We start from the raw sequence: 27,420 nt of genomic DNA on the forward strand, positions 1-27,420 counted from the left end.
ATCCCTTGAACTGCCTACTTTGTATGTTGTCTTTCCCAGTAGGTTGTGAGACATCTGAGAGCAGGAGCTGTCTTTTGCCCTTTAACAAAGTGCTGACACATATTAGGCATTTTACTAAAGCTAGTTGACTGACTGATTGATTTTAAAACCAAAATGCTTGATGAAGTACAAAGAATGCCCAGGAATCTATTCTCCTGCTGGAAAGAAGGCCCTTCCCCTTTTCACATTTTGCCTGATTCCATGGATTCCTTGGAAAGTATGGTCATGGCAGGAGTATTCTCCCCTGTCCACCTTCATGCTTTGGTTATTAAATTCCTAGAGAGTCCTTTAATCGCACAATCACAGAGTTGGAAGGAACTTCAGAAGCCAATTAGTGTCATCCATACCTTTCCAAAACATTACATCTAAATTAGATTCAACAAATGGGCATCTACCCTTTGCTTCAAGTCATCTGGAAAGGAGGAACCCATTGCCTTCCAAACACACTCACTCTTCTTTTCTCCCAGAGCTGGATGAATCAATTTCCTTATTCTTTGTTTTTTATTCTGTTTGCCCTTCCTCTTGAATCACTGGACCCCGCCCCCCACTTAAATACTAGACTCACTTAAATTGGAGGGCATGGGTAGGATAAGTGTATATATTTTTTCAAGGTACATAGACACTTGGGAGTGGGGTTGAGGGAGAAGGAACAGTGTGCTTTCCAGCTAAAATAATTTTCCAAAATAGATTTGACATGCTTACGACAATATTGAAGTTATAAGTATTTTGGTTCAGGACGACTTACTTATTCCTGGCTTGGTTAGTGTTTTTAAGTCCCAAACTTCCTTTTATATTAAACTCACTTCTTCTCATATCTGAAGAGGTTTTCCTGAAGTCCAAGAAACCTGACTTAATTAATTGGCTGAGAGATCTATGAGTCAAAGATGCTACAGAGGACAGCAGGGTCCTTCTTTCATACATTCTTAAAGAATTCCCAAAGCATCCATGTTTACACATGCTCTTGGGACTGGTCCTCAATGACTGATCTTTTGTTTTAAATTTTATATATATATCAAATATCAGGATTTTAATATTTCAGTATTTCTACAGGGGGGTTCAATGAATAAAGTGCCAGACCTAGAGTTAGGAAGCCCTTTGTTCAAATCTAGCTTCAGACATTATGTAACCCTGGGCAAGTCACTTAACCTCTGTTTGCCTCATTTTTCTTCACTTGTAAAATGGAGATAATAATAGCACCCACCTTCCAGGGTTGTTGTGAACATCAAATGAGATAATAGTTGTAAAGTACTTAGAACAGTTCTATGTAAATGTTAGCTACGATTACAATTATTAGCTATAAGCCAAGGAATTTCACCTATCATTGCTTTGGTTTTATTTCATGCCATATGTCCTCTTAATAAAGGTCATATTTTAGTATTGGGTATTGTTGGGGATGGTGGACTTCCTGAAATTTGAAGTCATCTACAGCTCACAAGTATCAACATACAGTATCACCAATTTTATCTTGGGATTCTTCTTTCTTCAGAAAGTACACAGCACTTTGCTTATATGACTCATACACCCATACTCTCTACCTTTGCATTATTGTTATTATAGGGTCTTGAAGTCAAGAATCTTTTATTCAAATCTCATCTTAGACACATTTCTTCCTGAGCCTCATTTAAAAAATGGGAATAATTTAGATCAATTAAATATGTATTAGGTTCAAGACATTGTCGTTATTGTTGTTTATCTTTTGTTTTTGAAAAGGATCATGGCATTAGAAAGGTGCTATCATGTCTAGCAAGTGAATTGGATTTAAGTGAGGGATGGCTGTGCCAAATCAACAGCCTTACTCTCTCCTCCAGATCTATCTGGGTCCAGTGGCAAGATAAAGATCAGGATGACTGGAGAGGGCCCTGGATGCAGTGATAGGCCTTGGCCTTTTTGAGCTAAGGTCTTTTCCTGGTCTCAGTTTGTCTGGAGCAAAACCCATTCAGTAATTAAGACCAGGTGAAGATGAAGCAAACAATGATCTCTTTTACCTAGTCAAAAGAAATAAAATTAATCTGGGAGATGAAAACCCTTGGGTTTCTGATCAAAATAGAAGCAAATGCTATTTTCATTCTCTCTGAACCATCAGAACCCAAACAATGATCAAGTGAGGCTTGGTCTGGGACCTATTGTTGGTCAGTTACTAGCCTCATGGAATATGAAGTCAAAACAGAAGTTCCTACCCTCAAGGAGCTATAGCTATGCTACCTATTTCATAGGGAGGTTGTAGAGAGACAAGAATTTAAAGTGCTATAAAAACATCATTACATCATCATTATTAATATTAGAAATTGAGCTCTTTAAGGAAAGGTACCATGTAGTCTTTATCAGTGTATTCTGGTTCCTCTTCCTAGAATAGTGACTTAAATGTAGTAGCTACTCCAGCATTTATTTAACTGAATTGAATTATCTGCATTCATATATTTCCCCATTTGCCCATGAGTATCTATTTTTTTTACTCAGAGATAGAGGAAAAAATTAGAAGTAGGAAGAGTTTATCTTTGGTGCCCCTAACCCTCTTCTTTTCTCCTTCCTATGATATTTCTACCCACCATCAGGTACCCATGCTTTTTTCTCCTACCAAAGCTTACTCTCAGGAAAAGTTAGAATATCAATTATGTTTAGTTTTATGTGACTTTAAAGCAAGGTTTAATCTCTTCTAAGATCCTTCACCTTTTAAGCTTTATCTTTACTTTTGGAGTGAAGCCATTTACCTTCCTCCTAAGAGAGATTTCAGGCATCAGTGAATAAAACACAAGGGTGTTTGTGTTTGGGCAGAATAGGCAGGGTTTTCCTGGAACCTTTGAAATGATGCTCACAAGGTATTTCTATAAGAAGCCACACCACTGAATGTGGATATAGGTGCTATCTGGAAACTGTCTCTTTAAGTATGAATTGAAACTTAACTTTATTCATATTGAAGCCATGGGGCAAGAAACCTGGTTCTAACCTTTGCCTCTATTTCATCATAGGCAAGTCCATTTTACCTTTCTGGGCTTGTGTCTCTTCTTCTGTATAGAAATCTTCTATACTCTTGTAGTTGACTTGTAGTTCCTAACATGCAAACATTTGTACTTCCAGCAGGAAAACGTCTCTGTAGTATATATGCTGAGTATAATGAGATTGTAAAGTCTCAATCAATAGGACTGTGAACTTATCTCCACTAAAGATATAGAGTGTCTTAGAAAATCCAGTCCATGAGTTTCAGTGTCTACCTTTACAGTTGAGAAATCCTTTGTGATAGTCAGGCCCATGGTAATCTTGCTTCAATTTAAAATTCTTTGTTATTTCTAATGAAGTTATGGATAGAGTGCTGAACTTATAGTAAGGAAGGCCTACATTTATATCCCCCTTCTGATATTTAGTAGCTTTGTGTCACCCTGACCAAAATCACTTGGGTTCAAGATGCTTCAAACAGCTAATCCCCCCCCACACAGTCAGTGATGGAATCATAAGTCCTTCTAGTATTCACAAAATTTGTTTATTCAGCACAATGAATAACATTTGATTATTGTATTTTTCCTTTAGTTTTTTGGCATTTAACATGGATGCTATTGGTAATCTGACCTTCCTATTGAAAGCAGTGAGTTTTCGAGAAAGAGTTCTTCAACGGGGATTAGCAGCCAGAATCTACCATAAGGTAACCAACCATTCACTATCTCATTTTTCTTTTTGGTTTCATTAAATATCAAAAGAAACCTCCTTTCCTAAAGAAAATCACTTATTTATCTTTAATTGAATAAATATAAAATTAATGAATATATATAATTTCTGAACAAATGACAATAATAAAGGTATATATAACTATTTATAATATTTTGACTATGAATAGTGCCATAATTTAAGCCACCATTAACCCTGAACATAATAGTTGATTCTTTTCCAATTGCATGAAAATTCAATCTAGGTTCTCTTGGATTCTGATTTAAGTTATTTAAAAACCTTCAAATTTATTTTCAAGATTAGTCCTTTTTATTTCTTTATCTTCTCTTCAGTCCTTCCAAAATATACTGTACTTGACAGTTAATCAGGCATTCTTCACTGAATTCTTTTTATAAACGTTCTTTATAGTATCACAGTTAAACCAATTTTTATAGTATCACAGTTAAACCAATTCCCACAAGAAAGTACTTTCTCCTCACCTCCTTGCTGACTTCCACAGATCCACAGATTCTTCGTAGATTCATATATATATATATATATATATATACATACATATATATGTATGTATATATATATATATCTTGAATCTATAAAAATACTACACTTTAATCCATCATTTTCTCAACTGATTCTTTTTAATTAACAGAACCAGCTGTTTTCTCATCATTCATTTAGAGCTCTTAAAATTATAATAGCATCAAATATGGTCTATGTGAAACTATACATCTAAAACAGGTTATATCTATAGATGAGAGGTTTGAGTTAGGTAGCTTCATCAATGTTCTATCTCTCAACCTATTATCTTATGTATTGAAAGCACTTTACAAATCTAAAAGTTGTCTATACATATCAACTATTATTGTTTCTCTAGCATTTTTCCTATGTAACTGCCTCTATAGGACTGTTTTATCTATTTGGTGTTTTAACAAACTCAGTGAATAACATTGTCGTTGAGTCATTTTCGAGCTGTGTTCAACTACTCATGACCCCATTTGGGATTTTCTTGGCAGAGATACTGGAATGGCTTACCATTTCCTTCTCCAACTTATTTTACAGATGAGGAAACTGAGGCAAACAGGGTTTAGTGACTTGCCCAGGTCACACAGTTAGTAAGTGTCTAAAACCAGATTTAAATTCAGGAATATGACTTCAGGTCAGCTGCTTTATCCACTCTGTCTCCAGCTGAATATTTTGTTTATCTTAAGAAGGTCATGCAATACATGAGGAAGAATATGTTCAGAATTTATTCATTCATTCATTCATTCACAAATATTTACTAAGCACCAACTTTGTGCAAAATAATGATCCAGGTTGACCTGGATTCACCTGAACAGTTCTTAGGACTGTTCTCACCACACTGATCTGAAGTCTAACAGGAATGTAAGCAGGAAGTATTTCTGATTGGTATGTCACTCAGGCCTAATCTACTAGAAAAAAAGTTCTACTTATTCCAAAAATTACTGATTCATCATTTGTGTTCTCCTTACCCTGATAAGTACACATGGTATGTGCTCATGTGTGCATGTTCACATACACACACATGCAGACAGCCCTCAGAACCTTCTCAGAGCTATTTATGTTTTTGAAAGGAAGTTCTTGTTAACCTAAATGAAGGTCAAAGTGGTGATATTTCAGGCATTTATTGAATTGAAAATTTAGAAAATAGAGAGGGGGAAAAATGTTATCGAACCACTTTTTCATTAGAGTATTTTAAATTTTCATTTAAATTCTTTTCCCTGGACTTTGCTAGAAGTCACTATCCCTAATTGTTAGAAAATACCTGTAATTTGGAATTCTTCATTTGATGCACAAATAGTTGGAGGTAAAAAGACATGGAGAACAAAGGGGAAGCAGAAGTAACATCTCCTATAGAGGGTCTAGTCACAGAGTCCACAGAAGCAGGGAGAGAGACCACCCACGAAAGAAGGGCCAAAGGGAGACCAAGGCAGGACAGACAGAAAGAACCTGAATTAAAAAGTCTGAGGTCTCTGAAGCTTCACTTTCATTACCCTTTGGCAAAGACTACTATTTGCTTTGTGCTGAGTATAGCTTTTGTTATTACCAGGAGGATATTATTCTTTGTGTGTTTTACTAGAACTAGTTTCGCATTTTTCTGTACCTCTACGACTTAGTACACTGCCAGGCAAAGGGTAAGCACTTAATAAATGCTTGGTGATGACCGTATGACCAATGGATGAATAGATTAAATTCCTAAGAAATATTGACAATCAGATGACTGATAATGAGACAATAACTCATGAAGTCTTAGACTTTGCCTTGGTGAGTTGAAAGAATGAGGGAAAGAAAGGGAGATGAAGAGAGAAGAAGGAAGAGAAAGAAAGTTGGGGAAAGATCCTGTCCTAACATAATTCATCCCTCACCTCTTTTCAGAACAGGGCCCACATCCTTTTTTTAACACAATAAAGCAAGGTGGAAAATGAGATACCTCTGGGAGGGATGACAGTGAACTATATTGACAGATAAATGATTGCTGAGAGAAGATTCTTTCTGGAGAGCAGATTTAGTAGAGAAGAGGTTATCTACTTCCTGAAATATTGAGAGAAAGCACAGGGTAAAAAGAAACAAGACATATTTTTGTTTCCTTTCTAATATGGCTGAGGATTGCCCCTAGCCTGGCTCTGTAGCTCTTCCATGTCTCTTTCATCTTTTATTCTTAGAAATGCTGTTGTTCCTTTGCTCTTCAAATCCTACTTTTCACCTAGTAATACCTGGAGTTGTCCGTTTTTGTTTCCCAGTTCTGTCTGTCTTTTTATTCAAAGTGGATGTTTCAATTCTCACCTAAGGAAAATTCTGATAAGAACCCCAAATGATGTCATTTTCTTTTATGAGGGTTTTGGCATATGTACAAATCCCATCAGTTTATTTGGCTGATGCAGACTTTCCCCATGGAGGATGATGCTGGGGAGCTGCTTCTAGGAGAGTGGTGATGAGGTGTGAGGGAGGTGCTGTGGAGAGACTGTGGAGCTTGTCTGAACCTTTTGTAATTGGTTCCAGGAGGGCAATCACATGTTTAGGAAGGACCTTTTGGGATTGATTGTGTAAGCAGAACTGTTGGCATCTTCAAAAAGACCTGAGTCAGCTTCTGTCTCGTTTTTGCTTCATTCCTCTCTGGAAGAGTTTGGTAACTATCACCCATAGCATCTAGTGAGAGAGAGAGACTGCTGTGAGAGGAAAAGTTTCAAGACCTTATTCTCCTCCAAGGCAATGTGATCCCAGAAACTGGCCTTTCTCCTAGGCCATTTCATTCATTCTTTTCTGTTCTAGGTTAAGGGCAGCTAGGTGGCACAGTGGGTAGTGTGGAGTTTGAATCTGGCCTTAGACCCTTGCCACTAACTAGCTGTGAGACGCTGGGCAAGTCACTTAACCCTGACCACCTCGCATCCAGGGTCATCTCCAGGTGTTCTGATTCACATCTGGCCACTGGACCTAGCTGATTCTGGAGGAGAAATTGAGACCTGTGACATTGTACAGCACCCCCTCACTCAAATCCAATTCATGTGCTTGGTATGGCATCACCTCCCTGATGTTGTGGTCTTCTTTGAAAATAAAGGACAAATATTACTATTATAGGTTCAGAGAATGGAGTCTAAGATCATGATCAAGAAAGTAAATCAGGGGCGGCTAGGTGGCATAGTGGATAAAGCACCGGCCTTGGAGTCAAGAGTACCTGGGTTCAAATCTGGTCTCAGATACTTAATAATTACCTAGCTGTGTGGCCTTGGGCAAGCCACTTAACCCCATTTGCCTTGCAACCCCCCCCCCCAAAAAAAGAAAGTAAATCACAGGAATCTGGGAATTCTAATCCTCACTAGGTTTTATACTTTAAATTTTTGTTTGTTTTTAGTGCAGCATCAGTGCTCCTAGGAGGAAGCAACCATATTTGGAAATGACCTTTGGGTCTTCAGTGGAAAGACTCATGTGGCAGTCATGCTACATCTGGACTTCTATTCATTTGGATGGAACTGAATGAACTGAACTAAATTTTGTTTCAACTCCCCCAAATACCGAGGAGGTTTCAGGGAGAATATGCCCCAAAAGTACTGAGGGAAATGCTTGTATATTTTTCTTGATAAATCTTTGAAATATCTCTTTGTAGAAGCTATCTGATTATAAGTGGTTAAGTGGAACTGGGGTGCTAGCATAGCCTCATAAAATAAGGCTTAAGCTAATGGCCAAGGGAAGCAATCCTTCACAAACTTTTCAGGTTACCCTGGAACCCTTAGAGGGCAATGTAGCAAGTCTTACTTTGGGAAACAGGATCCAAGTGTATTCACTACACAGAAAACCACAGAATAGTAAAGCTAGAGCTCACTTAGTCTACCTGCCTTATTTTACAGACAAGGAAACTGAGGTCCAAAGTGTCTAAGGTTACATAACAAGTTAATCACAGAAAAGCTTGGCTAGAATCAAGATCTCCTCATTCAGAGTGGAGTCACTTAAATTCTCTGGATGATTTTCCTTATCTTTAAAGTGTGGGGGGGTATTTTAAAAGATATCTTAACTCTCTTCCAGCTCAACAATTCTGTGATAGTATATGCCCTTCAGAGAAAAGAAGGTATTGGATTACAGTCATTTAATCAGATACTAGAGGTTATAATAACCATTTCAATTAGATAACAGCCGTGGGAGTCTAAAAAATAATCTGAAGGCATACTGAGTTTTGGCAATGCCCCAGGAAAGTATGTGTGAGAGAGTGTATTAGGCTATAGCAAATTAGCATTTTCTCTTTTAATAATGCTCTTTTCCCTTCTTTCTGCCACTCCAAATCTTCCTACTCATCATTCAATACTTGGCTGAAATCCTTCTTTCTCTTAAAAGCCTTCTCACCCCAAACTATCCCATGGTCCTTTTAGAAACCCACACAGTTATATAGGACATTAAGATTTACAAATCATTTTACGTAATTTATCTTTATGATGTATTTGCTATAGGCAATAGTCAATAGACATTTATTAATTTTCTACTATGTACTAACACTTTAGTAAGCTCTATTTATACAAAGAGAGGCAAAACTACAGTCCTTGCCCTCAAAGTTTTCATAATCTAATTGGGGAGACAACATGCAGACTATGTATGAACAAGTTATATACAAGATAAATTAGAAATAATCAACAGAGGAAAAGCAGTAGAAGTAAAATGGATTAGTGAAGGTTTCCTTTAGAAGGTTGGATTTTAACTGGGATTTGAAGGAAGTCAGAAAGTAGAAATCAGAAGGGAGAGCTATAAGGAACAACCAGAGAAAATGTCAAGAATCAAGAGGTAGAGTGTTTTCTTTGAAGAACAGTGAATTGTAGAGAATGTGGGTGGAAATAAGGGTTAAGAAGACTGGAAAGGGAGGGAGTCAGGGCATGAAGGGTTTGGATATTATATTTGATCCTAGAGATGATAGTGAACCACTGGTGTTTATTCAGTGAGGGGATAACATGGTTAGACCTGGACTTTAGGAAGGTCAATTTGACAGCTTGAGAAGATGATGGATTGGAGAAGGGAGACTTGTGACAGAGACGCAAACCAGAAAGTTATTATAATAGTTCAGGAGTGAAATAATGAGGGCTTCCCTTGGGTGGTGATAGTCAGAAAAAAAAGGAGACATATAAGAGAGGTTATGAAGGTGAAATTGACAGGCTAAAGCAGCAGGTTGAATATAGAGGATAAGAGATAGTATGAAGTCAAAGATAATACCTAAAACTGGAAGAATGTTAGTGTCCCCAACAGTAATAGGGAGGTTTGGAAAAGGGGGAGTGTTTGGAGTTCAGTTTTGGACTATTTGGCTTGAAATGTCTTTGAAACATTTGGGAACATCTCCAATTTGAGATGTTTAAATGCAACACTGGAGGTCAGCAGAGAAATTAGGGATGGATAAGTAGGGTTTGAAAATTGTCAACATAGAAATGATAATGGAGTCTATGGGAGGTGATGAACTCAAGACGTCAAATAATATAGAGGGAGAAGAGTAGAGAACTCAGGACAGAGCTCTATGGGACACCCTGGTTAATGGGCCTGAACCAAATGAAGATCCAACAAAAAATCCTGAGGAGTGATCAAATAGGTAGGAGGAAAACCAGGAAAGAATATTATCACGAAAACTAAAGAAAGGTGAATACCAAAAAGAGGAAGTTGATCAGTAGTATCAAAGACTGCGAAGTCTAGAAGGATGAAGATTGAGAAAATGCTATGTCATCAAGAAGTACAATTTTGGAAAAGTACAATTTTGGTAGAATGATGAAGCCAGAAGTCAATAGGTGGGGATGGATAAGAGGGAGGGAGAAAAGTCAGAAGTCCATTTTAAAAAATTAATGTTAAAATAATTTTTAAAAGTATGTACTGAATTTTGCATGACAGTACCAACCAAATTTAACATGATAGTATGTTGCTGGCAGGGCCTCTTCTATTTGTTTATGAATATTTTAAATATATTTCATCATTTTTCTTCCCCTTTTTTCATCTTCATTATTTTCTTCCAGTGACCTCCATCACAACTCTGTCTCCTTTAAATAAGAGACCTCCTTTGTAATAAAGATAGTCAAATCAGAAAAATTCATACAAAGATTATGAATGAAGATTATGTGACTTATACTGAAACCACAGCCTCATATCTCTGCCAAATTTTGACATCATCAGTCTTTCAGGGTCATAATTGACCATGGCATTGATTAGAGTTCTTAAGCCTGTCAAGACTATTTTTCTTTACAGTATTATACTCATATAAATTGTTCTGATTCTACTCCCTTCTTGTTGCAGATGTTCACTTGAAGTCTCCTATTTTTCTTTGAATTCATCCATTCCATCATTTTTTATGGCACAATAATGTTCTTTCCCGTTCATTTGTTCAATCATTCTCCAATTGATAGGCACCTACTTTTCCCTCCTAGTTCTTTGCAGCAACAAAATGTATTATAAATGCTTTTGTGCATGTGATTTCATTCCTGCTTTGCTTGATGTTTTTGGACTAGGAGATTAAAATTAATTTTTTTTGTTTTTTTTTTTGTTTTGCAAGGCACTGAGTGGGGAGATTAAGTGATTTGCCCAAGGTCACAGAGCTAGGTAATTATTAAGTGCCTGAGGTCAGATCTGAACTCATCTCCTCCTGACTCTTGAGTCAGTGCTCTATCCACTGTGCTATCTAGCTGCTCCCAATCAAAACTATTTTTAAAAGAATTCCAAACACTTTGATTTCTATTATCTTAAATATTGGTAGATAAAACACATAAACAAAAGCTTTTTGGATTTTTCAATAATTTTTAAGAGTGGGCAGCTAGGTGATGCAGTGCATAGAGCACCGACTCTAGAGTCAGGAAGACCTGAGTTCAAATGTGACCTCAGACAAAATAACCTAGCTATGTGACCTTGGACAAATCAATTAACCCCATTGCCCTGCAAAATAATAATAATAATAAATTAATAATAATAATAATAATAATAATAATAATAACTTTAAGAGTTTAAAGTGATCCTGAGACTAAAGGGTTTGGGGAATCACTACTTTAACGTATCTACGGTCAAAGTATGTACTTTGGGTGAATAGTGTATAGTCTATAGAATATAATGCAAAGCATATAGTGGTCAAAGTGATACATATTTCATTGACTTTTGAGGTATTACTCTAAATTATTTCTCGATATATTTCTTTCCACAATTTCTTCAACAATTTTCATTGTCCTTTTTTGTCATCCTTGCTAATGTGATGAATATAAGATAGAACTCCAGAATTTCTTCACTTTGAACATATTGTGATTTGGAGTATTTAACATGGTTTTTGATAGCTGGACTTTTTTTCTTTTTATGATGTTAATAAGATAATTTATTGAGAAGACAGTTTACAAGTTATTTATCATAATTCTAATTGCATTGATTTAATTTATACAAACACTTTTAAATTTTATGTAATCAAAATTATACATTTTATCCTTTGTGTTCATATGATGCTAAAAGGCAGTGGGATTGCAAAGATACACTTGATCCCCTCCCCATTTGAATATAAACACTCCCATCAGCATTTAGCTCTTTTGGTTGCTCGAATATTTTTGAACATCTTTTCTAGGTTTCTTTTGTCTCCTGTTTCTTTTCTTTCAGAGATATCCAACACTGGTCTTTTTCATCATTAATGCTTAAAAGCACACAATTCTATTAGATGTCCATTTTCCTCCAGAGGATGATATTTAGTTTTGAAAAATTTAGTTTTGATTGTATATCTTTTTTTTCTTTTGGAATATTGTATTTCGAGATTTTTCTCTCTTTTAAAGTAGTTGCAACATAGTCTTACATGATCCTGACTGGAGTTATTTGGCATTTAAACTCTTTCATTCTCATTGCTTGAATATTTTTTCCTTTGCATTTGGGCTATGATACTCCTGGGTGTTTCCATTTTAGCATTTCTCTCAGAAGGTGTTTGGTCATGGGGTGGCTAGGTGGCGTGGATAAAGTACCGGCCTTGGAGTCAGGAGTACCTGGGTTCAAATCCGGTCTCAGACACTTAATAATTACCTAGCTGTGTGGCCCTGGGCAAGCCACTTAACCCCATTTGCCTTGCAAAAACCAAAAAAATAAAATAAAAATAAAAGGTGTTTGATCTATTCTTTCTATTTTCACTTTGACTTTTGGTTCTAATAGATGTGAGCAGTTTTCTTTTATAACTTCTTGGAATAAGATATACAGAGTTTTTTTTTTTTAATTTGGCTATGGTTTTGGGGAATCTGATGATTATTAAATCATCTTGCTTAGAGGTTTTCCAAGTCAGCTGTTTTTGTTATCCTACAGGTCTTCCTTATTTTCTAAAATATGGATGTTCTAATATTGAACTCTTTTTTTTAGGGTTTTTTTTTTGCAAGGCAAATGGGGCTAAGTGGCTTGCCCAGGGCCACACAGCTAGGTAATTATTAAGTGTCTGAGACCGGATTTGAACCCAGGTACTCCTGACTCCAGGGCCCGTGCTTTATCCACTAAGCCACCTAGCCGCCCCATATTGAACTCTTTAAATTCTTTTCACTCCTTTCTATTTTTTCAGAAAGTCAACTATTTGGGTAACATTTTTGCTTTCAGTTCTAAACTGGATTTCTGGTCATCTTATGCAGTCCTAGACTTAGATGGAGAAGTTTACCAGTGACTCTCTTTGATCTACTTCATCATTATTTCACATTGTACTCTTTCAGAACTTTGCTGAGGTGTTTGTGGAAAAGATAAGCTCTTTGTGGACATTTCATGGGACCAACTTAACCGGGAAGTCTCTAGGATCACTATTTGGTGAAATAATGTAATTGAAGATCAGAGAGGTGAAATATTTTGCCCATGTCCATTCATTTGGTAAGTATCAGTAGTAGGTTTCAAACTCAGAGCTTCCCAACTCCAAATCTAGTATTTTTTCTCCTGTGCCATGTGGACTCTGATTTCTATAGCACCAACCGTACCATTCATTGGTCATTTCTCATGAAATTTCTTTCAACTTTGTAGTCTAACTGCCATCTAGAGTCAGATGTTTGCACAGTGGTTAAAGTGCTGGACCTGAAGTCAGGAACATCTGAATGCAAATCTAGCCTCAACATTTATTAGTTCTATAACCCTGGGGCAAATCACTTAACCTCTCTCAGGCTCAGTTTCCTCTTATATAAAATGGGGGTGATAATAGTACTTACCTCCTTGGGTTATTGCAAGGATCAAATGAAATCATATTTATAAAAGACTTTGCAAATCTTAAAAGTAACTAAATCATATTATTATTAAATTTAATCATTTCTATTGATATTCATTTAACATTTTTGTGAATTTAAGTTTTGTTTCTAAAACCGAATGACAGACTCCTTGACTGTAGAGACCATATTTATACTTTGTATCTATTATTCATCTACCTTTTCCCTCTGAGTGTAGCACAATGTTTTGTATGTAGCAGATATAGATATAGATGATATATATAGATCTAGATCTAGATATAGATATAGATGATCTAGATCTAGATCTAGATCTAGATCTAGATCTAGATGATAGATGATATAGATATAGATACAGATATAGATACAGATATCAGATACATGTGTATTATGTGACATGCAGTGTATTAATCTATATTTGTTGATTGTTACACTGTATAGTTTGCCTGTTATTCACATAATATATATGTGTGCACATATATCATGGTTCCTTAGTCACTTTCAGACTAACACATGCTAGATTTATATGATGCTTTACCTATCAAGACAGGACAAGAGTCATAGGATCACCAGATTTAGAAGTGGCCTTAAAGATCATTAAGTCTAATCTACATATTCAGAGGAGGAAAGTGAGGCTCAGAGAGGTTAAAATTTGCCCAGGGACACACAGCTAGTAAGTCCATGTTGTAGAATTTGAAGTTATATATCCAGATGCCATGTTCATCATTCTATCCACTACATGAAAACTAGGTAAGGTATAAAAACTGTGCTTCCTAGTGAGCTGCTATCCACTAGAGGCTCCGCGGTTTCACTCTAAAGATATGTGTCTTGACTCACCACAAAGTAAATTCCTATAAACCTCAGAGAATGGAATTTTCAGGCATAATATTTGTACTGTCTGCCTCTCAAGTTTGTTATGAGGATCAAAAGAGATGGTGTGTATAAACACTATATTAAAAATAGCAATATTAATCTGTGCTCTAGAGGTGAAACAGAGAGAAAAAGAAGTGGAGAGAAGGGAGTATCTAAGGAGAATTTGGGGGAGTGACTGTCATCTTCTCATACTCTCTTGGCTTACTGTTGGCCCACTCAGATTCACTGACAGTGGTCCCAACAGATGCTAAATGTGAGAACATGCTACTCATATTCTTCATCAAACCATCCTGACAAGTTCAGGGTATCAGAACTCCTTTTTAATGACTGAGAAGAAAGGGCATGAAACTAAATGAAGGACTTTCATGTGGAAGTAGGGTTATCTTTTTTTTCCTTTATGGTCCTAGAGGGCAGAATGAATTATTTGGAAGAACTAGATGAAGATTACAAAGATATAGATATAGATTTGATGTCACAGAAAACTTCCTAACAATCAGAGCTGTACAAAAGAATGGGGTGACTTACAAGGTAATACAAGACTGACTAGAGTCTAGAGGTTGCCTGACTAGATAAAGTTTTGTAGTTGTTGTAGAGGGAAATTCTCAGCCAAGTACAGGTTGGACTAGACAATATCTGAGGACCCTTCCAATTCTGTGATTCTGCAAACTTAAACTCATGAAAAGAAATTAGAGCACCATTCCATCCCTCCTCAAGCCCTGTCCACATTGATCATAATGAGAAAGAATTCAATATCTCCAGGAAACAAGAAGTCACTGGGTCAATGACTTACATTCTTGAAATTTTTTCACTGACCCCACTGGAAAGATATATTGAACACATTGGTTAGCAGCAGTGAGTAAAAACAAGGGTCTTGGAGTTAAGAAGACCTGAGTTCAAATATGACCTTAGATTAGTATGATCCTGGGCAAGTGACTTACAAAGGCCTGTCTTAGTTTCCTCATTTATAAATGAAGAAAATAATAACACCTACTTCCTAGGGTTGTTGTGAGGAGAAATGAGATTATAAAGTACATTACAAATCTTAAAGGGATAAAACAATACTAATTATCATTATTATTATCATAGCTATTGTTGTCTTGCTTTTGTGTGTTGGAAACATCTAGTGCTCCCATCTCATACAAGTTTTCTACTCATCCCTGGAAGAAGTTAAAATCAGAACTTTGAGTATGTTTCCTTGCCTGCTCTATGTCCTGGACAGCATCTGAGAGGCTGTAGAGTTTTAGGAAACAAGCACCATGGGACCTAATTTCTTTCATATGTGAAAAAAGACATTATTCTCTGTCTGCTGTCAGCTTTAGCCAGTCACTAAGGGCAGTCAGATACAGTAACCACAATATACAGCTGAACTTAAAGATCACATTATTGAAATGAGATCTTTCTGGCTGATCTTCCTCTAAAGGGATACCTTTAGAGTCTGAAATCTATTTAAATAAATCTTGCTTTTTCCTTCTTTGACCCTTCCAGCAGCCCACAGGGTTTGGAGGAACTTATAAAATGAGGAAGCTGTTGGAAAAAAAAAAGGGTGGGGGGAGGATAGCAGCTATTTTGTTTGTTTTAGTTGTGTGTCTGATGCTGATTATGATCAGGACTTCTTTTATTTGGGTAAAGTTAAATGAATATTCAAAGCTGAAAGAAAAAGAATCATCAGATAATATTTTTCTATTTTGAAAATCTGTGTGATGAAAAGCAGAGTATTTTTCTTGACATAGCAGAGAGGAGGGAGAAGAGAGGGAAAATTAGGAAGTAATATACTCAATTATAGAAACCTTTTGCCAAGATCATATTTACTCATGTTCTGACAATTTCAGTTTTGTCTTAAGGGAGGAAAGAAAATTCAGAAAGAAGTTCAATGAGACATGTGCAGATTTCTCATTCCAAATATACTAAAGCTATAATGATTAATGGTTAACTAATACATTAATTTCTTATCCAGAAATAGACAGTCTCCTTGGAGGGGAAGAAGAAAAGTTTCAAATTGCCAGAACACAGAGCAGAGAAACCAATAAGAGGAGGAAAGAATAGAGAGGAATAATATGACACTGACCCAATCCATTTGCTTAAAGATCAGTTTGAGGTGGAATTAAAAACTTTTGCAGAGGGTTGTGTACTACAGTGTCTGACTCCACCATATTCTCCCATTCCTGTTCCATCTTTTTTTTCAAATTCCCCTCATTGTGCCATGTTCCTTTTTGTTTTCCTCTTTCCCTAAATTTGTATTTCACTATCCTTAAATCACCAATTCATTTATTATCTGGTTCTGTAAACTTAATCCTCCTCTCTTCTGTGCTTCCCTGTAACTATAAAGGGTTTCACCTTCATCCTATTTCCTTCAGGCTTAAAACACCAATGTGTTACCCTTATGTCCTCTCTCTCCCACCTCTCATAGTCAATCTGTTGCCACGTCCTGCTATTTTCTACCTTTGTAACATCTCTCCTGTGTACTCTGTCTTCTCCTCTAATACAATACTTAGTACAAATACTCATCACTTCATGTCTGGACTTTTGCAATAGCCAACTGGTTGACTCTGGGTGGGGGGTGCTCTACATTCTATGTTGGCTCTTTGGAATCTCCATTTCCTAAGCTGGAATCTCCATTTCCTAAACTTCCTAGCTTTTTTGGCCAGGTGCAAGAGAGGACTCAGTGACTAGAAGCTACCTAGACATGCACATTGGAGAATACCTTGAACCAGATGCTACAACATCCTTGTCCCACCCACCTCAAAAATTAATTTAAACAAACAAAAAAGACAGAAGTCCTTTTCTCCTTGATTCCCAATGTGTTTCTTTCCTTTCACTAAGCTGCATCTATGTGGTCTGCCCCATACTGCTGGATCAATATGGCCCAAATTCCATGCAACTAGATCTATGTTGATCTAAGTTTCTTGTCTTTTCCCTTTTTCTTTTTAATTTGATTACTTTTTTCCCAACTTGTAACTATTCCTGTGGCTATTCGATCTCAACTGTCTCTTTTTGCTTAAATTTATTACTTTCTTAAGAAATTATCCCCTTATAAGCTAATCTTTCCTCTAAGAATTTCACTATCTAGCTTCTTTTCCAAAGGACCTAACTTATATCTAGCCATTCCTTCCTAGCCAATCTTCCTAAAATTCAGGTCTGATTATGTCACTTGCCACCACATACTACATAAATTTCATTTGCTCCTTAATACTTTTAGGATCAAATATAAAGTCCTCTATTTGTTTTTTATTTCCTTTTACAAACTGTCTACTTCCTACCTTTCCAATATTTTTCCCATTCATCTGCTCTATAGTTGTAAGTGATTCCTCAGTTGTGTCTGACTCTCCATGACAATTTTTAATGTTTCTTGTCAGAGATACTAGATTATTTTGCCATTTCTTTCTCCAGTTCATTTTTTACATGAATAAATTGAGGCAAAATGGATAAGTGAATTGCCTAGGATCACACAGCTAGTCAATGTCTGAGCCCAGACTTGAATTCAAGAAAAGGGGTCTTCCTGACTCTGGGACCAACACCCTACTCACTTGTGCTTCCTAGCAGCCTGATCCATGTCCTCTAAAATCCAGGGATCCTGACCTTCCTGTTAATTTCAAACACCACACTCACTCTCAAGTTATGTGTGTAGCTTTTCATTGACTGTCCTCTCTGCCTGGAATGCTCTACCTCCTAGTCTTTAACTCCTCCTGACTTCCCTGTCTTTAACTCCTCCTGACTTCCCTGATTCTTCAAGACTCAACTCAAACTCCACCTTCTATAAGAGGTCTTTCCCAGTCCCCTACAGTCTTCCCTCAGAGATTGATTTCCATGTTACCCTATAAATATCTTATATGCTTATACTTGTTTTCATATTGTTTTCTTCCATTAGACTGTAAGCTCTTTAAGGACAAGTACTATTTTTTAAAATTTTATTTATTTGTAGACAGTGATAGGGATAGGCACCAGGGCTATTTATACTGATCCTATGTGAGGCTAAGCTCTCTGGAAACAGCTGCTGGATGGTTCCTCAGATTCCTGGGGAGGGGCTGCACTGAGACCTGTACTGCCCTGGGCTCTGAGTTTTCCCACTGACCTTCCAAGTTGTCCTTGGCAATCCCTAGACTGAGAGGTCTGGAAACTGCTCCTGCTGCCACAGACCCAGATGTCCCCAAGGACTCAGGCACCCTACAGGCTGTTCCTGGAACTCTGAGATGGTTTACTCCCCAGCCTATGCTGCATTGCACCTCTTTCCAACCCCAGTAAAATAAACCTTTCCAGCAGATCTTCCAAGTTGTCTTGGGCTGGAAACTTTTTCAGTCTTTCTGTGGATTCTGCCACTCTGGAATTTGGTTAGAGTCATACTTTTACAGCATTTGAAGTGTTCTGGAGAAGCCCTTCTGGGAATTCCTGCCTCCACACCACCATTTTAGCTCTACCACAGCAAGCATTATTTTTAGTCCTTTGTATCCTCAGTGATTAGTGTAGTGCCCAATAGTAGTAAATATTTGACAAATGTCTGTGGACTTGAATTCACTTGATTCACATTTTATACAAACAAACTATAAAACACTAGCATAGAAAGGGATCTCAAAGACTGTTTTAATCCATCATCACTATTTTAGAGATCAGGAATTTAAGGACTAGATAAAGGATTTGCTTAAGATCATGTAATTGTTAGTCTCATCACCAGAACTAAAAATCCAAACTCTTGTCAATCTTAAACCAGGAATCTTTCTTTTACACTAGACTTTTCTTTCCTTCTCCTCCCCTAATTCCAACCTGATACATAATGGTAAGGAAGTATTGTATAGGGAGAATGAGAGAACCCTTATGGTAGCTTATAATCTAGGGAAAGGATTCTAATGTAATTGGAGATAAGGGGAATGAAAATAGAACTTTAGATAATCAGGAAGCTATGAGATTCAGGGGCCTTCTAGTGGCATAAATCAATGCTAAATGCCTCAATACTTTGGTGGTTTCCCAATCCCCCCTTTCTTTTCTTCTTTGAGGAATTGTTCCATTTAATTCTCTTGCTTCCACCATTTGTCCCATCTATCTAGGTAGATGATGAAGTGGATACAGTACTAGACCTGGAGTTAGAAAGGCCTGGTTTGAAATTTGGCCTCCGATACTTACTAACTGTGGGAGCCTGCAGGAATTACTTAACCTAGGCAGCTAGCTTTGGAGTTAGGCAGCCTGGAGTTCAAATCCTGCTACCAACACTTAACACTTACTAGCTGTGTGACCTTGAGCAAGTCACTTAACACTGACTACCTTGAATCCAAGGTCATCACTAGTTGTCCTGATTCATATCTGGCCATTGGATCCAGATGATTCTGGAGAAGAAAGTGAGGCTAGTGACTTAGCACAGCCCCACCTCATTCAAATCCAATTCATATGCTTGTCATGCATCACCTCTCTGATGGTCATGATCTTCTTTGAAAATGAAGGTCAAATATTACCTCAGCTTCCTCATCTGTAAGAGGAAAATAATAGTACCCACTTTGCATGTTGCTGTGAGGATCAAATGAAATATTTGCAGTGCTTTTGTAAACTTTGAAAATCTATATGAATGCTAGATGATATCATTATCCTCATCATCATTATCATCATTATCATATCATTTCTCTACTTCCCTGCTCTGTTATAGACTAGAAATGTAGAGTCTCATTGATTTTCACTTATATTTCTCAATAGGAGTCACAAGCTTTTTCAAAGTTTTCTGATAATTTTATCTGCTAAAGCATAAATAAAAGAATTACATCTGCCACATCTGCTTTGCTCCAAGATCAAAAAATACATCTGCTACATCTGCTTTGCTCCAAGAAGCTCTGCAAGGTCCCAGAGTCTGATATAATTTTCAGAGAACAGCATCTGGAGGACCATCACCACAGGCTTAAAAAAAAGCCCATTGTGTTTTAAATGAAGCAACTCAACTAAGTCTTTAAACCCAAATCACCCTGGTTTTCATTAAATGGCCAATAATAGCCCTAGCTCAAACTCCTGTGGTTCAATATTTAGGTTTTGATGGCTTGAATGAGTGAAAATAGCAGTTGTTTTCTGTTTGGACCAGAAACTCAGAGGATTTTCCCCATCCAGGTTGGTGGTTTTGTAATTAGACCAGCTTTTGTCTTAGTTCTTACCTAGTCTTTAGTCATTCAATGTGCCCTTGTCTTCAGACAAGACCCAGGGAAGATTTTAATTTAGAAAGGCCAAGGTCACCCACTGCATCCTGTACCATCGCCAATGCTCTTGACCTTTGTCTTGCCACTGGAAAGGAAAAGCAGGTTGTCAAGTTGATTTGTAGTTTCATGTGTATTCATCATTTTATTATATACTATGTTTTATTGCATAAATTAAAAAGCAACAACAACAATCTTTTTATCCATAGATAACTGAATGGTCAGACCATAGAGCTGGCACAATGGATATAACATCGACCCCAAAGTCTTGAGTTCAAATGTGGCCTCAGACATGCATTGGCTATGTGACTTTAGATAATCACTTAACAACTGTTTGCTTCAATTTCCTTAACTGTGAAATGGTGATAATAGTATTTACTTCCCAGTGTTGTAATGAGGATTGAATGAAATGATATTTATAACGTACTTAGTATAGAAGTTGCCTGACACATAGAAGTTGCTATATAAATACCAGTTAGCTATTATATTCATTACATTATTACAAATACTACACTTAATAAAAGGAAGAAAATGAGCTAGGTTACCTCTGATAAATTGTACTTTGCTTATAATTACTCCAGTTTCTCCACAAGACATAATCCAATATTTGTACCATCAATATTCTTCTCGTTATGCTGTATTACTTCAAATTATCAGTCTCAAAAATGTTGGGCTGATCTCTGAACAAAAGATGGAGAGAAATATGATGGAATTGAGTAAATTGCAGAATATAATCAGTAAAAGATTTCATGAATTAACTATCCTAAATGAAATCAAATTAACGGATGACAAGAAAAGGAAGTGGACTAATCATGTAGAGAGAAAGTTTTGTGCTCAATTGGTCAAAGATCTAGAAGGCCACCCACCTACCCATTAGTTAGAGCTCCTTCAATGCTCCTTCCAAGTGGAATTTCCAGGAGAAAACAAACAGGCCTTGAATAGAAAGAGTAAGTATAGAATAAATTATAATTTGTGCCACTGAAGAGGGTATTCATGTTGATAACAACATATAGATCCATTGATGTGTTAGAAATGATTTTAAAAAGACCAAAATACTCTCTGGAAGGGAGAGATTTATTTACTTTTCTACCTCTCTCTCATTTCATCTCTACACAAACCCCTTTTTTACTTAACCTTGTTTCTTTATGGGGAAAAGACAGAGGTACCTTCAGACTAAAGTGAGTTGAGGGCTCAATAAAGGACCACTTCTACATCTCAGAAAATAATCTAGCCTCAAATATTGACTATCCTCATATGAAATGGGGCTGGATCCTTATGGCAAAGACTTGGAGAGTGTCTCAGTTTGGTGAACTGACAGGTGTCATGAGGAGTTAAAATGAAGATTAGCAAAAAAAAAAAAAAGGAATAATAGGAGAGAAAAGGAAGAAAGGGATGCTGCAGCTACTGCCCTAGATCATCCCTAGGGTAAGGTAAGAAGTAGAAAGCAAGGCTAACAATTTAGCAACAGGTTCTTCTTTGGTGATAAAGAGACAAAGAAATAGAACCCAGAATGGAGATCCTGAGCAGGAAAGAGGAATTACAATGACTGGAAGCTACAGTAGTTATTTCCAAACTGCCATTTATATGTAAGCAGAGTTGAAATTAAGGGTAGAGGTAGAGTAGTGAAAATGGCACATTTAAATATTACAAATATTTACAAAACACATATGGTTTTACACCAGAAAAGTCTATTCCCTAAGGCTCATGGATATTTATTTTGTAATAAGCCTTCTCATGAGTGATGCCAAAATACCTTAATAGACAGTAGCACATAGAGGGTAAAATTTCAAATCTTGCCTAGATCTCTCTAGTCCATACATAACAGGAACTGCCTTGGAGTCTGAGTGGGTACATAGATATGTATAATAGACATTAGTTAATCAATTAGCAAAAATGTATTGAATATCTCTTGTGTGCCAGACAATGGAAATCCAACATACACAACTTCTCAATTGACAAACATTTATTGTGAATACTCAGTATGAGCATTATATTTTTCTAGGATCAAAGTGAGGAATGATGGGTAATAGATACAAAGTAAAATATATAGGTCTTATATTCAAGGAATCTGCCATCTAATTTGAGAAATAAAACTTAAATACATGGAAAAATTAAATAATATATTATACAGTATATAAAGTATCTATTATACAGAACAAAAAATTTTAAAGATAAGGTTCAATGGCCTAATAAGTGGTATTGTTAGTTTTGTGAGATTCCAGAGGAGGGGGGAAGAACATGGTGGATTAGGGTGAGCTGAGAAGACTTCAAGGAGAAAAAGGGATTTCAGCTTGATATTGAAATATGATATAGAGAACATTGAGTATAGTGTAACATTACGATAGGGGGGCAGGCCATGGAATCGAGAAGACATAGGCTAATATCTCCCTCTGACTTGAATTAGTTGGGTAACCATGGGTATGTTACTTTAGATTTCAGTGTCCCTGGCAGTTCTCTAAGAGATTAAGTCACAAGGGGTGGCTAGGTGGCATAATGTATAAAGCACAGGCCTTGGAGTCAGGAGTACCTAAGTTCAAATCCGGTCTCAGACACTTAATAATTACCTAGCTGTGTGGCCTTGGGCAAGCCACTTAACCCCATTTGCCTTGCAAAAAAAACCTAAAAAAAAAGAGAGATTAAGTCACAGATGAGTTTGCATTGATGGAGGAAGTTTCTATGCTGCCCACTACAATGATGAAATAATTGGTAAGGTACTTCCCTAGCCCTTTAAAATAAAAGGATTATGGTTAAGATTTAAACAGGTAGAAAGAAGAGGGGATAGTAATGTTAATATTGATTATTGTTATATATATAAAATTTTATTACATTATATATTCATTATATATTAACATGATAGGGTAACATGGTAATATTACACTACAAACACACATGTACTCTTCATGATCACTTACTAAAACTCCATATACTTTCGATCATCTATGAAACAGATATGACTATTACCTATTTAAATGGTTCTTTCAACTCTCGTAAGATTATTTTCCAATAGCAACCTGCCCTCATGAAAGTCTCATCAATGTATTTAAGTTGTGAAAGTATGGTGAATCCAGATTCAAGGAAAACCTAGCCAAAGCCTGGCTACTTTATTACTTTTGATGAAATTTGCACATTATTATTCTAAGCAAGCCTTTATACTTCAATACTTCAGTATTTCTATGATTTAATCAATGTGTTAACTACCTTCATCAGCTCAGATCACAATCTATCCAAATTTTCTCATCTTGTGCCATTCTTGTGCCTTTTCTTTCATTGCTCCTCCACAGAATATCCATTCACTGTCCTGGAGGAGGTGGGGTGGGTCTTCTATCTCTGCTTTCTGTGGGTACCAGTGCATTATTTGGCCATCCATTTCTTAAGGAAAGGGTTCCCCTAATGCTTTAAATCTTATGCTTCTATATTTCTGTAATCACAGTCTTGATTATAGTACAGGACAATTTATACTTTTCTGTAGAAAGAGGCACTGAATTCTCTGTATGTTTTCAAAAACTAGATTAATCATTACTTTTCTACAGGGTCTTACTTCTTGCTAAGGTATCATCATGCTTGAAACTTAGCAAAATAGCATATTTAATTCTGTGCAATATTGAACTACTCTGCAGTGATTTTCCTTCACAACTCTTTAAGGTAGAAAAGCAACATGAAATGACAAAATAAAATAAACTTCACCCTCCCTACCCCCAATCCCCTATCACCACCAAAAAAAAACCAAAACATTTAAAAACCATGGTCATAAGAATTGCTAAAAAGTGATGATGTGGGGCAGCTAGATGATGATGTGGATAGAGCACTAGCCCTGGAGTCAGGAGGACCTGAGTTCAAATCTGGCCTCAGACACATAATAACTACCTAGCTGTATGACCTTGGGCAAGTCACTTAACTCCATTGCCTTGTTAAAAAAAAGGGGTGATGTCTTTAAAGGATAATACCAACATATTGAGTAATTATAAAAATTATTACGTATCAGGTAGTTCTTTGTTTAATACTTCTCTTAAGCTCTATTCAGCTTCCACCTATAGTAACAGTGCATCGTCAAATACAAAATCTTTTGGACCCAATCCATGACTATGTGAATAAGAGTCAGGTTATAACTAGGGAGATTATATCTCCCTCTCTAGGGGGGAAATTATGTATAGTAAACTTTTAAGTATAATCTGCATTATTTACATTTTCTCCATCAGTCTCTAGACAATTCAATTTTTTAAACTTTTTTTTTCAAGGCAATAGGGTTAAGTGACTTGCCCAAGGCTACACAGCTAGGTAGTTATTAAGTGTCTGAATTCAGATTTGAACTCAGGTCCTCCTGACTCCAGGGCCAGTGCTCTATCCACTGTGCCACCTAGCTGCTCCTAGGCAATTTTAAAAAATAAATAAATTGAATATTGAATTTTGGATTTGTCAATATTTGAGGTATAAATATCACACTGAAAAATAAACAGTTGACTCATAAACTGATTTGAACTGATTCCAACAGTCTATAACACAAAAATCCTCATAGAAAGGGGAAGTTAATATGGGGCATTGGAAAGTTCTCTGGATAAATAGTTAAAAGAATAGGTTCTCAAGTATTGACTTTGTCATGAATAATCTGTGTCATGATGCATTATATATCTCTGTATATGCTGTTTCCTGTAGTTGAATGTAAACTTCTTGAGGGCAAGGACTTGTCTTTGTATCCATGATACAGGGAAAGCTGCCTGACACATAGTAGATGTTTATTTTTTGCTTTTTTTAATTAAAGTCATAAAACTCCTCTGGGCCTCAAGTTCTACATCTGTCAAAATCAGTTTAAAAATATTTATTTACAATGACAATATTAGCCATGATTGACACCTATATAGTGCTCTAAGATATAACAGACACTTTATATACACTATCTAATTGATCTCAGCACAACTCTTCAGGTAAATACTAATACTATCATTGTTCCCATTTCACAAAAGAAGAAACTGAGACCAAGAGAAGCTATCACCTACCTAGGGAATATCTCGGGAAAACTTTAATCCCAAATCTTCCCATCTCCTTGGACTTACTGCTGAGACAATGAAGTGGCTCACACTTTAGAATCCTTAAAAGCTGGTGATCCTGATCCCTATGAACCTTTCATGGAAACTCATTTTCTTATGGTATTATTTAGACTCTTTTTTCAGTCTCCTTTCCAAGACTTACTTTGCCTTAGCAGTGATTATTTCCACCTTCATTTTGTGGGTTGGGGCGCAGGACTTCTATGATTCACTGGTGTGGGGAAATCCCAGTGTGGAAACACTAATGAATAGACTTAGAGACTTACTTGGGAAACTTAGATTATAAACTCCTTGAGGGCAGGGAGTATCTTTTACCTCTTTTTGTATTTGTTTGGAGAATGACTGGTATAAGATTTAATAAATGTTTATTTATTGATATGAAGTTTAAGTGATTCACAGGTACTATGTCAGAAAGAAGAATTATATTCAATCTTCCCTGACCTTCATGCTGGTCTCAGCCTCTTAAGCCATAGTGCCTCTTAGGCTGTTTTATCTTCTGAGAAAAGGATCTCAATTTTTGAGATCAAACTTCCTCTGGGTTTTTTCATACTTTATTAGGTCATAAAGGGTGTATTTATTGCCAAGTCAGGCAAATTAGTGAGTACTGGCTCTTAATTTTTAAGTGATGGTAATACCTTTTGAATTTTTGAGTTTGTATAACTTATATGTACATAGAGCGAATTTAGTTTCTACAAGATATTTTCCTTACAAAAGTCTTATGAAGTAGGGATTACAAATATTATTACCCATATAGAGTGCCTTCCATTCCATCCCACAGCTAATAAATGCCCAAGCCCCCCAAATCCAAGAGAAAGATATCTACCATATATCACTCTTCCTTCAGTGATGGTATCCATTCTATTGTTATAGGTATTTATTCCCAATTTACCATTTAGTGGGGTAGACCAGACTGTGTTTTATTCCTCCTTTTATATCAGGTGTGCCTTAGATAAAGAACTTTCTTACCCAGGGGATAAGAACTTTGGCACAAGGAATCCAATGAGTCTTGGAGCAGTTCCTAAAATCTGTCCAGCTTCTCATCACAGGGTACTTATTTACTCCCTGTTGTCACTCATTTGTCCCAGGCTGTCTCCAAAACAAAATCTTTACTGTCAAGACTTATTATTCTATAGTTTCAGTTATTATTGCATAATTGTGGGTTGATTACCAATCTTTACTGGTATAATAGATAAGGAAACACTTTTTCAGCAGGGAAATGGAACTATGGATAACATATTCAGTTAGGCTCATGTGTTTGTTTTTCCTCAGACAGCAAGGTAGTTCATTAGTGCTGGGCTTGGGATCAGGAAAACCTTAGTTCAGATTCTGATTCAGATACTCAAAATCATTTAATACTCAGCAAATCATTTAACCTAACCTCTTTCAGGTTAGGTTAAACCTCAGGTTTCTTATCTGTAAAATGGATATAATAATAGCACCTGTTTCATAGAGCTTCTGTAAGGTTAAAATGATATAACATTTTGAAAACTTTAAAGTGTTATGTAAATATTCATTCTTTTTATAAGTATTACTATTGGTACTGATAGTAGTCACAGTTTTTCTTTCCTACAAGGAGTTATTTCTGTATGGGGCAGATATAAGAGAATGACTGGTATAAAAAAAGTCATCAATAAAATATTTTTACAAAATTAATATTGTTTGCTCTTCCCCCTCCCCTAATTAAAAAACAACCAATGTAATTGATTCTATTAGACATACAAATAAATCCTAGAAGTTATTTCTTTAGGCCATCATAGTTTATCTTCAATAGGAAGGCTAACAATTCCTTTGGATTTTGTTATTTAGTCATTTTTGAATCATGTCTAATTTTTAGGGATCCCATTTGGGATTTTCTTGGCAAAGATACTACAGTGGGGTTTGCCATTTCCTTTTCCAGCTCATTTTACATATTAGAAACTGAGGCAAATGGGGCTTAGGTGACTTGCCAAGGTCACATAGCTAGTAAGTATCTGTGGTCAGATTTGAACTATG

At 36.4% G+C, this 27,420-nt stretch overlaps 1 protein-coding gene and 1 long non-coding RNA gene across 33 annotated transcripts in view; one reads left to right on the forward strand and one right to left on the reverse strand.

Annotated features, from left to right (window-relative positions):
* The window catches only part of ACOXL (acyl-CoA oxidase like), a 518,534-nt gene that overhangs the window by 366,908 nt on the left and 124,206 nt on the right, over window positions 1-27,420 (forward strand). Inside the window, exon 15 of the mRNA XM_074209273.1 lies at window positions 3,562-3,673. Within this exon, the coding sequence (XP_074065374.1) occupies window positions 3,562-3,673 (112 nt within the window). The remainder of the gene's footprint in view (window positions 1-3,561; window positions 3,674-27,420) is intronic.
* LOC141504332 (uncharacterized) overlaps window positions 1-27,420 on the reverse strand; it is a 1,263,877-nt gene that overhangs the window by 75,650 nt on the left and 1,160,807 nt on the right. For 11 of the 32 annotated variants that reach the window (XR_012473307.1, XR_012473294.1, XR_012473305.1 and 8 more), the window contains 2 exons: window positions 20,935-21,069; window positions 13,664-20,477 (listed from right to left, as the gene is read on the reverse strand). This is a non-coding gene — a long non-coding RNA (uncharacterized LOC141504332). Of the gene's footprint in view, window positions 1-13,659; window positions 20,478-20,934; window positions 21,070-27,420 lie in introns of those variants that run through there. The other 21 variants (XR_012473283.1, XR_012473299.1, XR_012473306.1 and 18 more) reach the window with 7 other exon arrangements.

Source organism: Macrotis lagotis, chromosome 1 (assembly GCF_037893015.1).
Source record: "Macrotis lagotis isolate mMagLag1 chromosome 1, bilby.v1.9.chrom.fasta, whole genome shotgun sequence".
NCBI classification, from domain to species: Eukaryota; Metazoa; Chordata; class Mammalia; order Peramelemorphia; family Peramelidae; genus Macrotis; species Macrotis lagotis.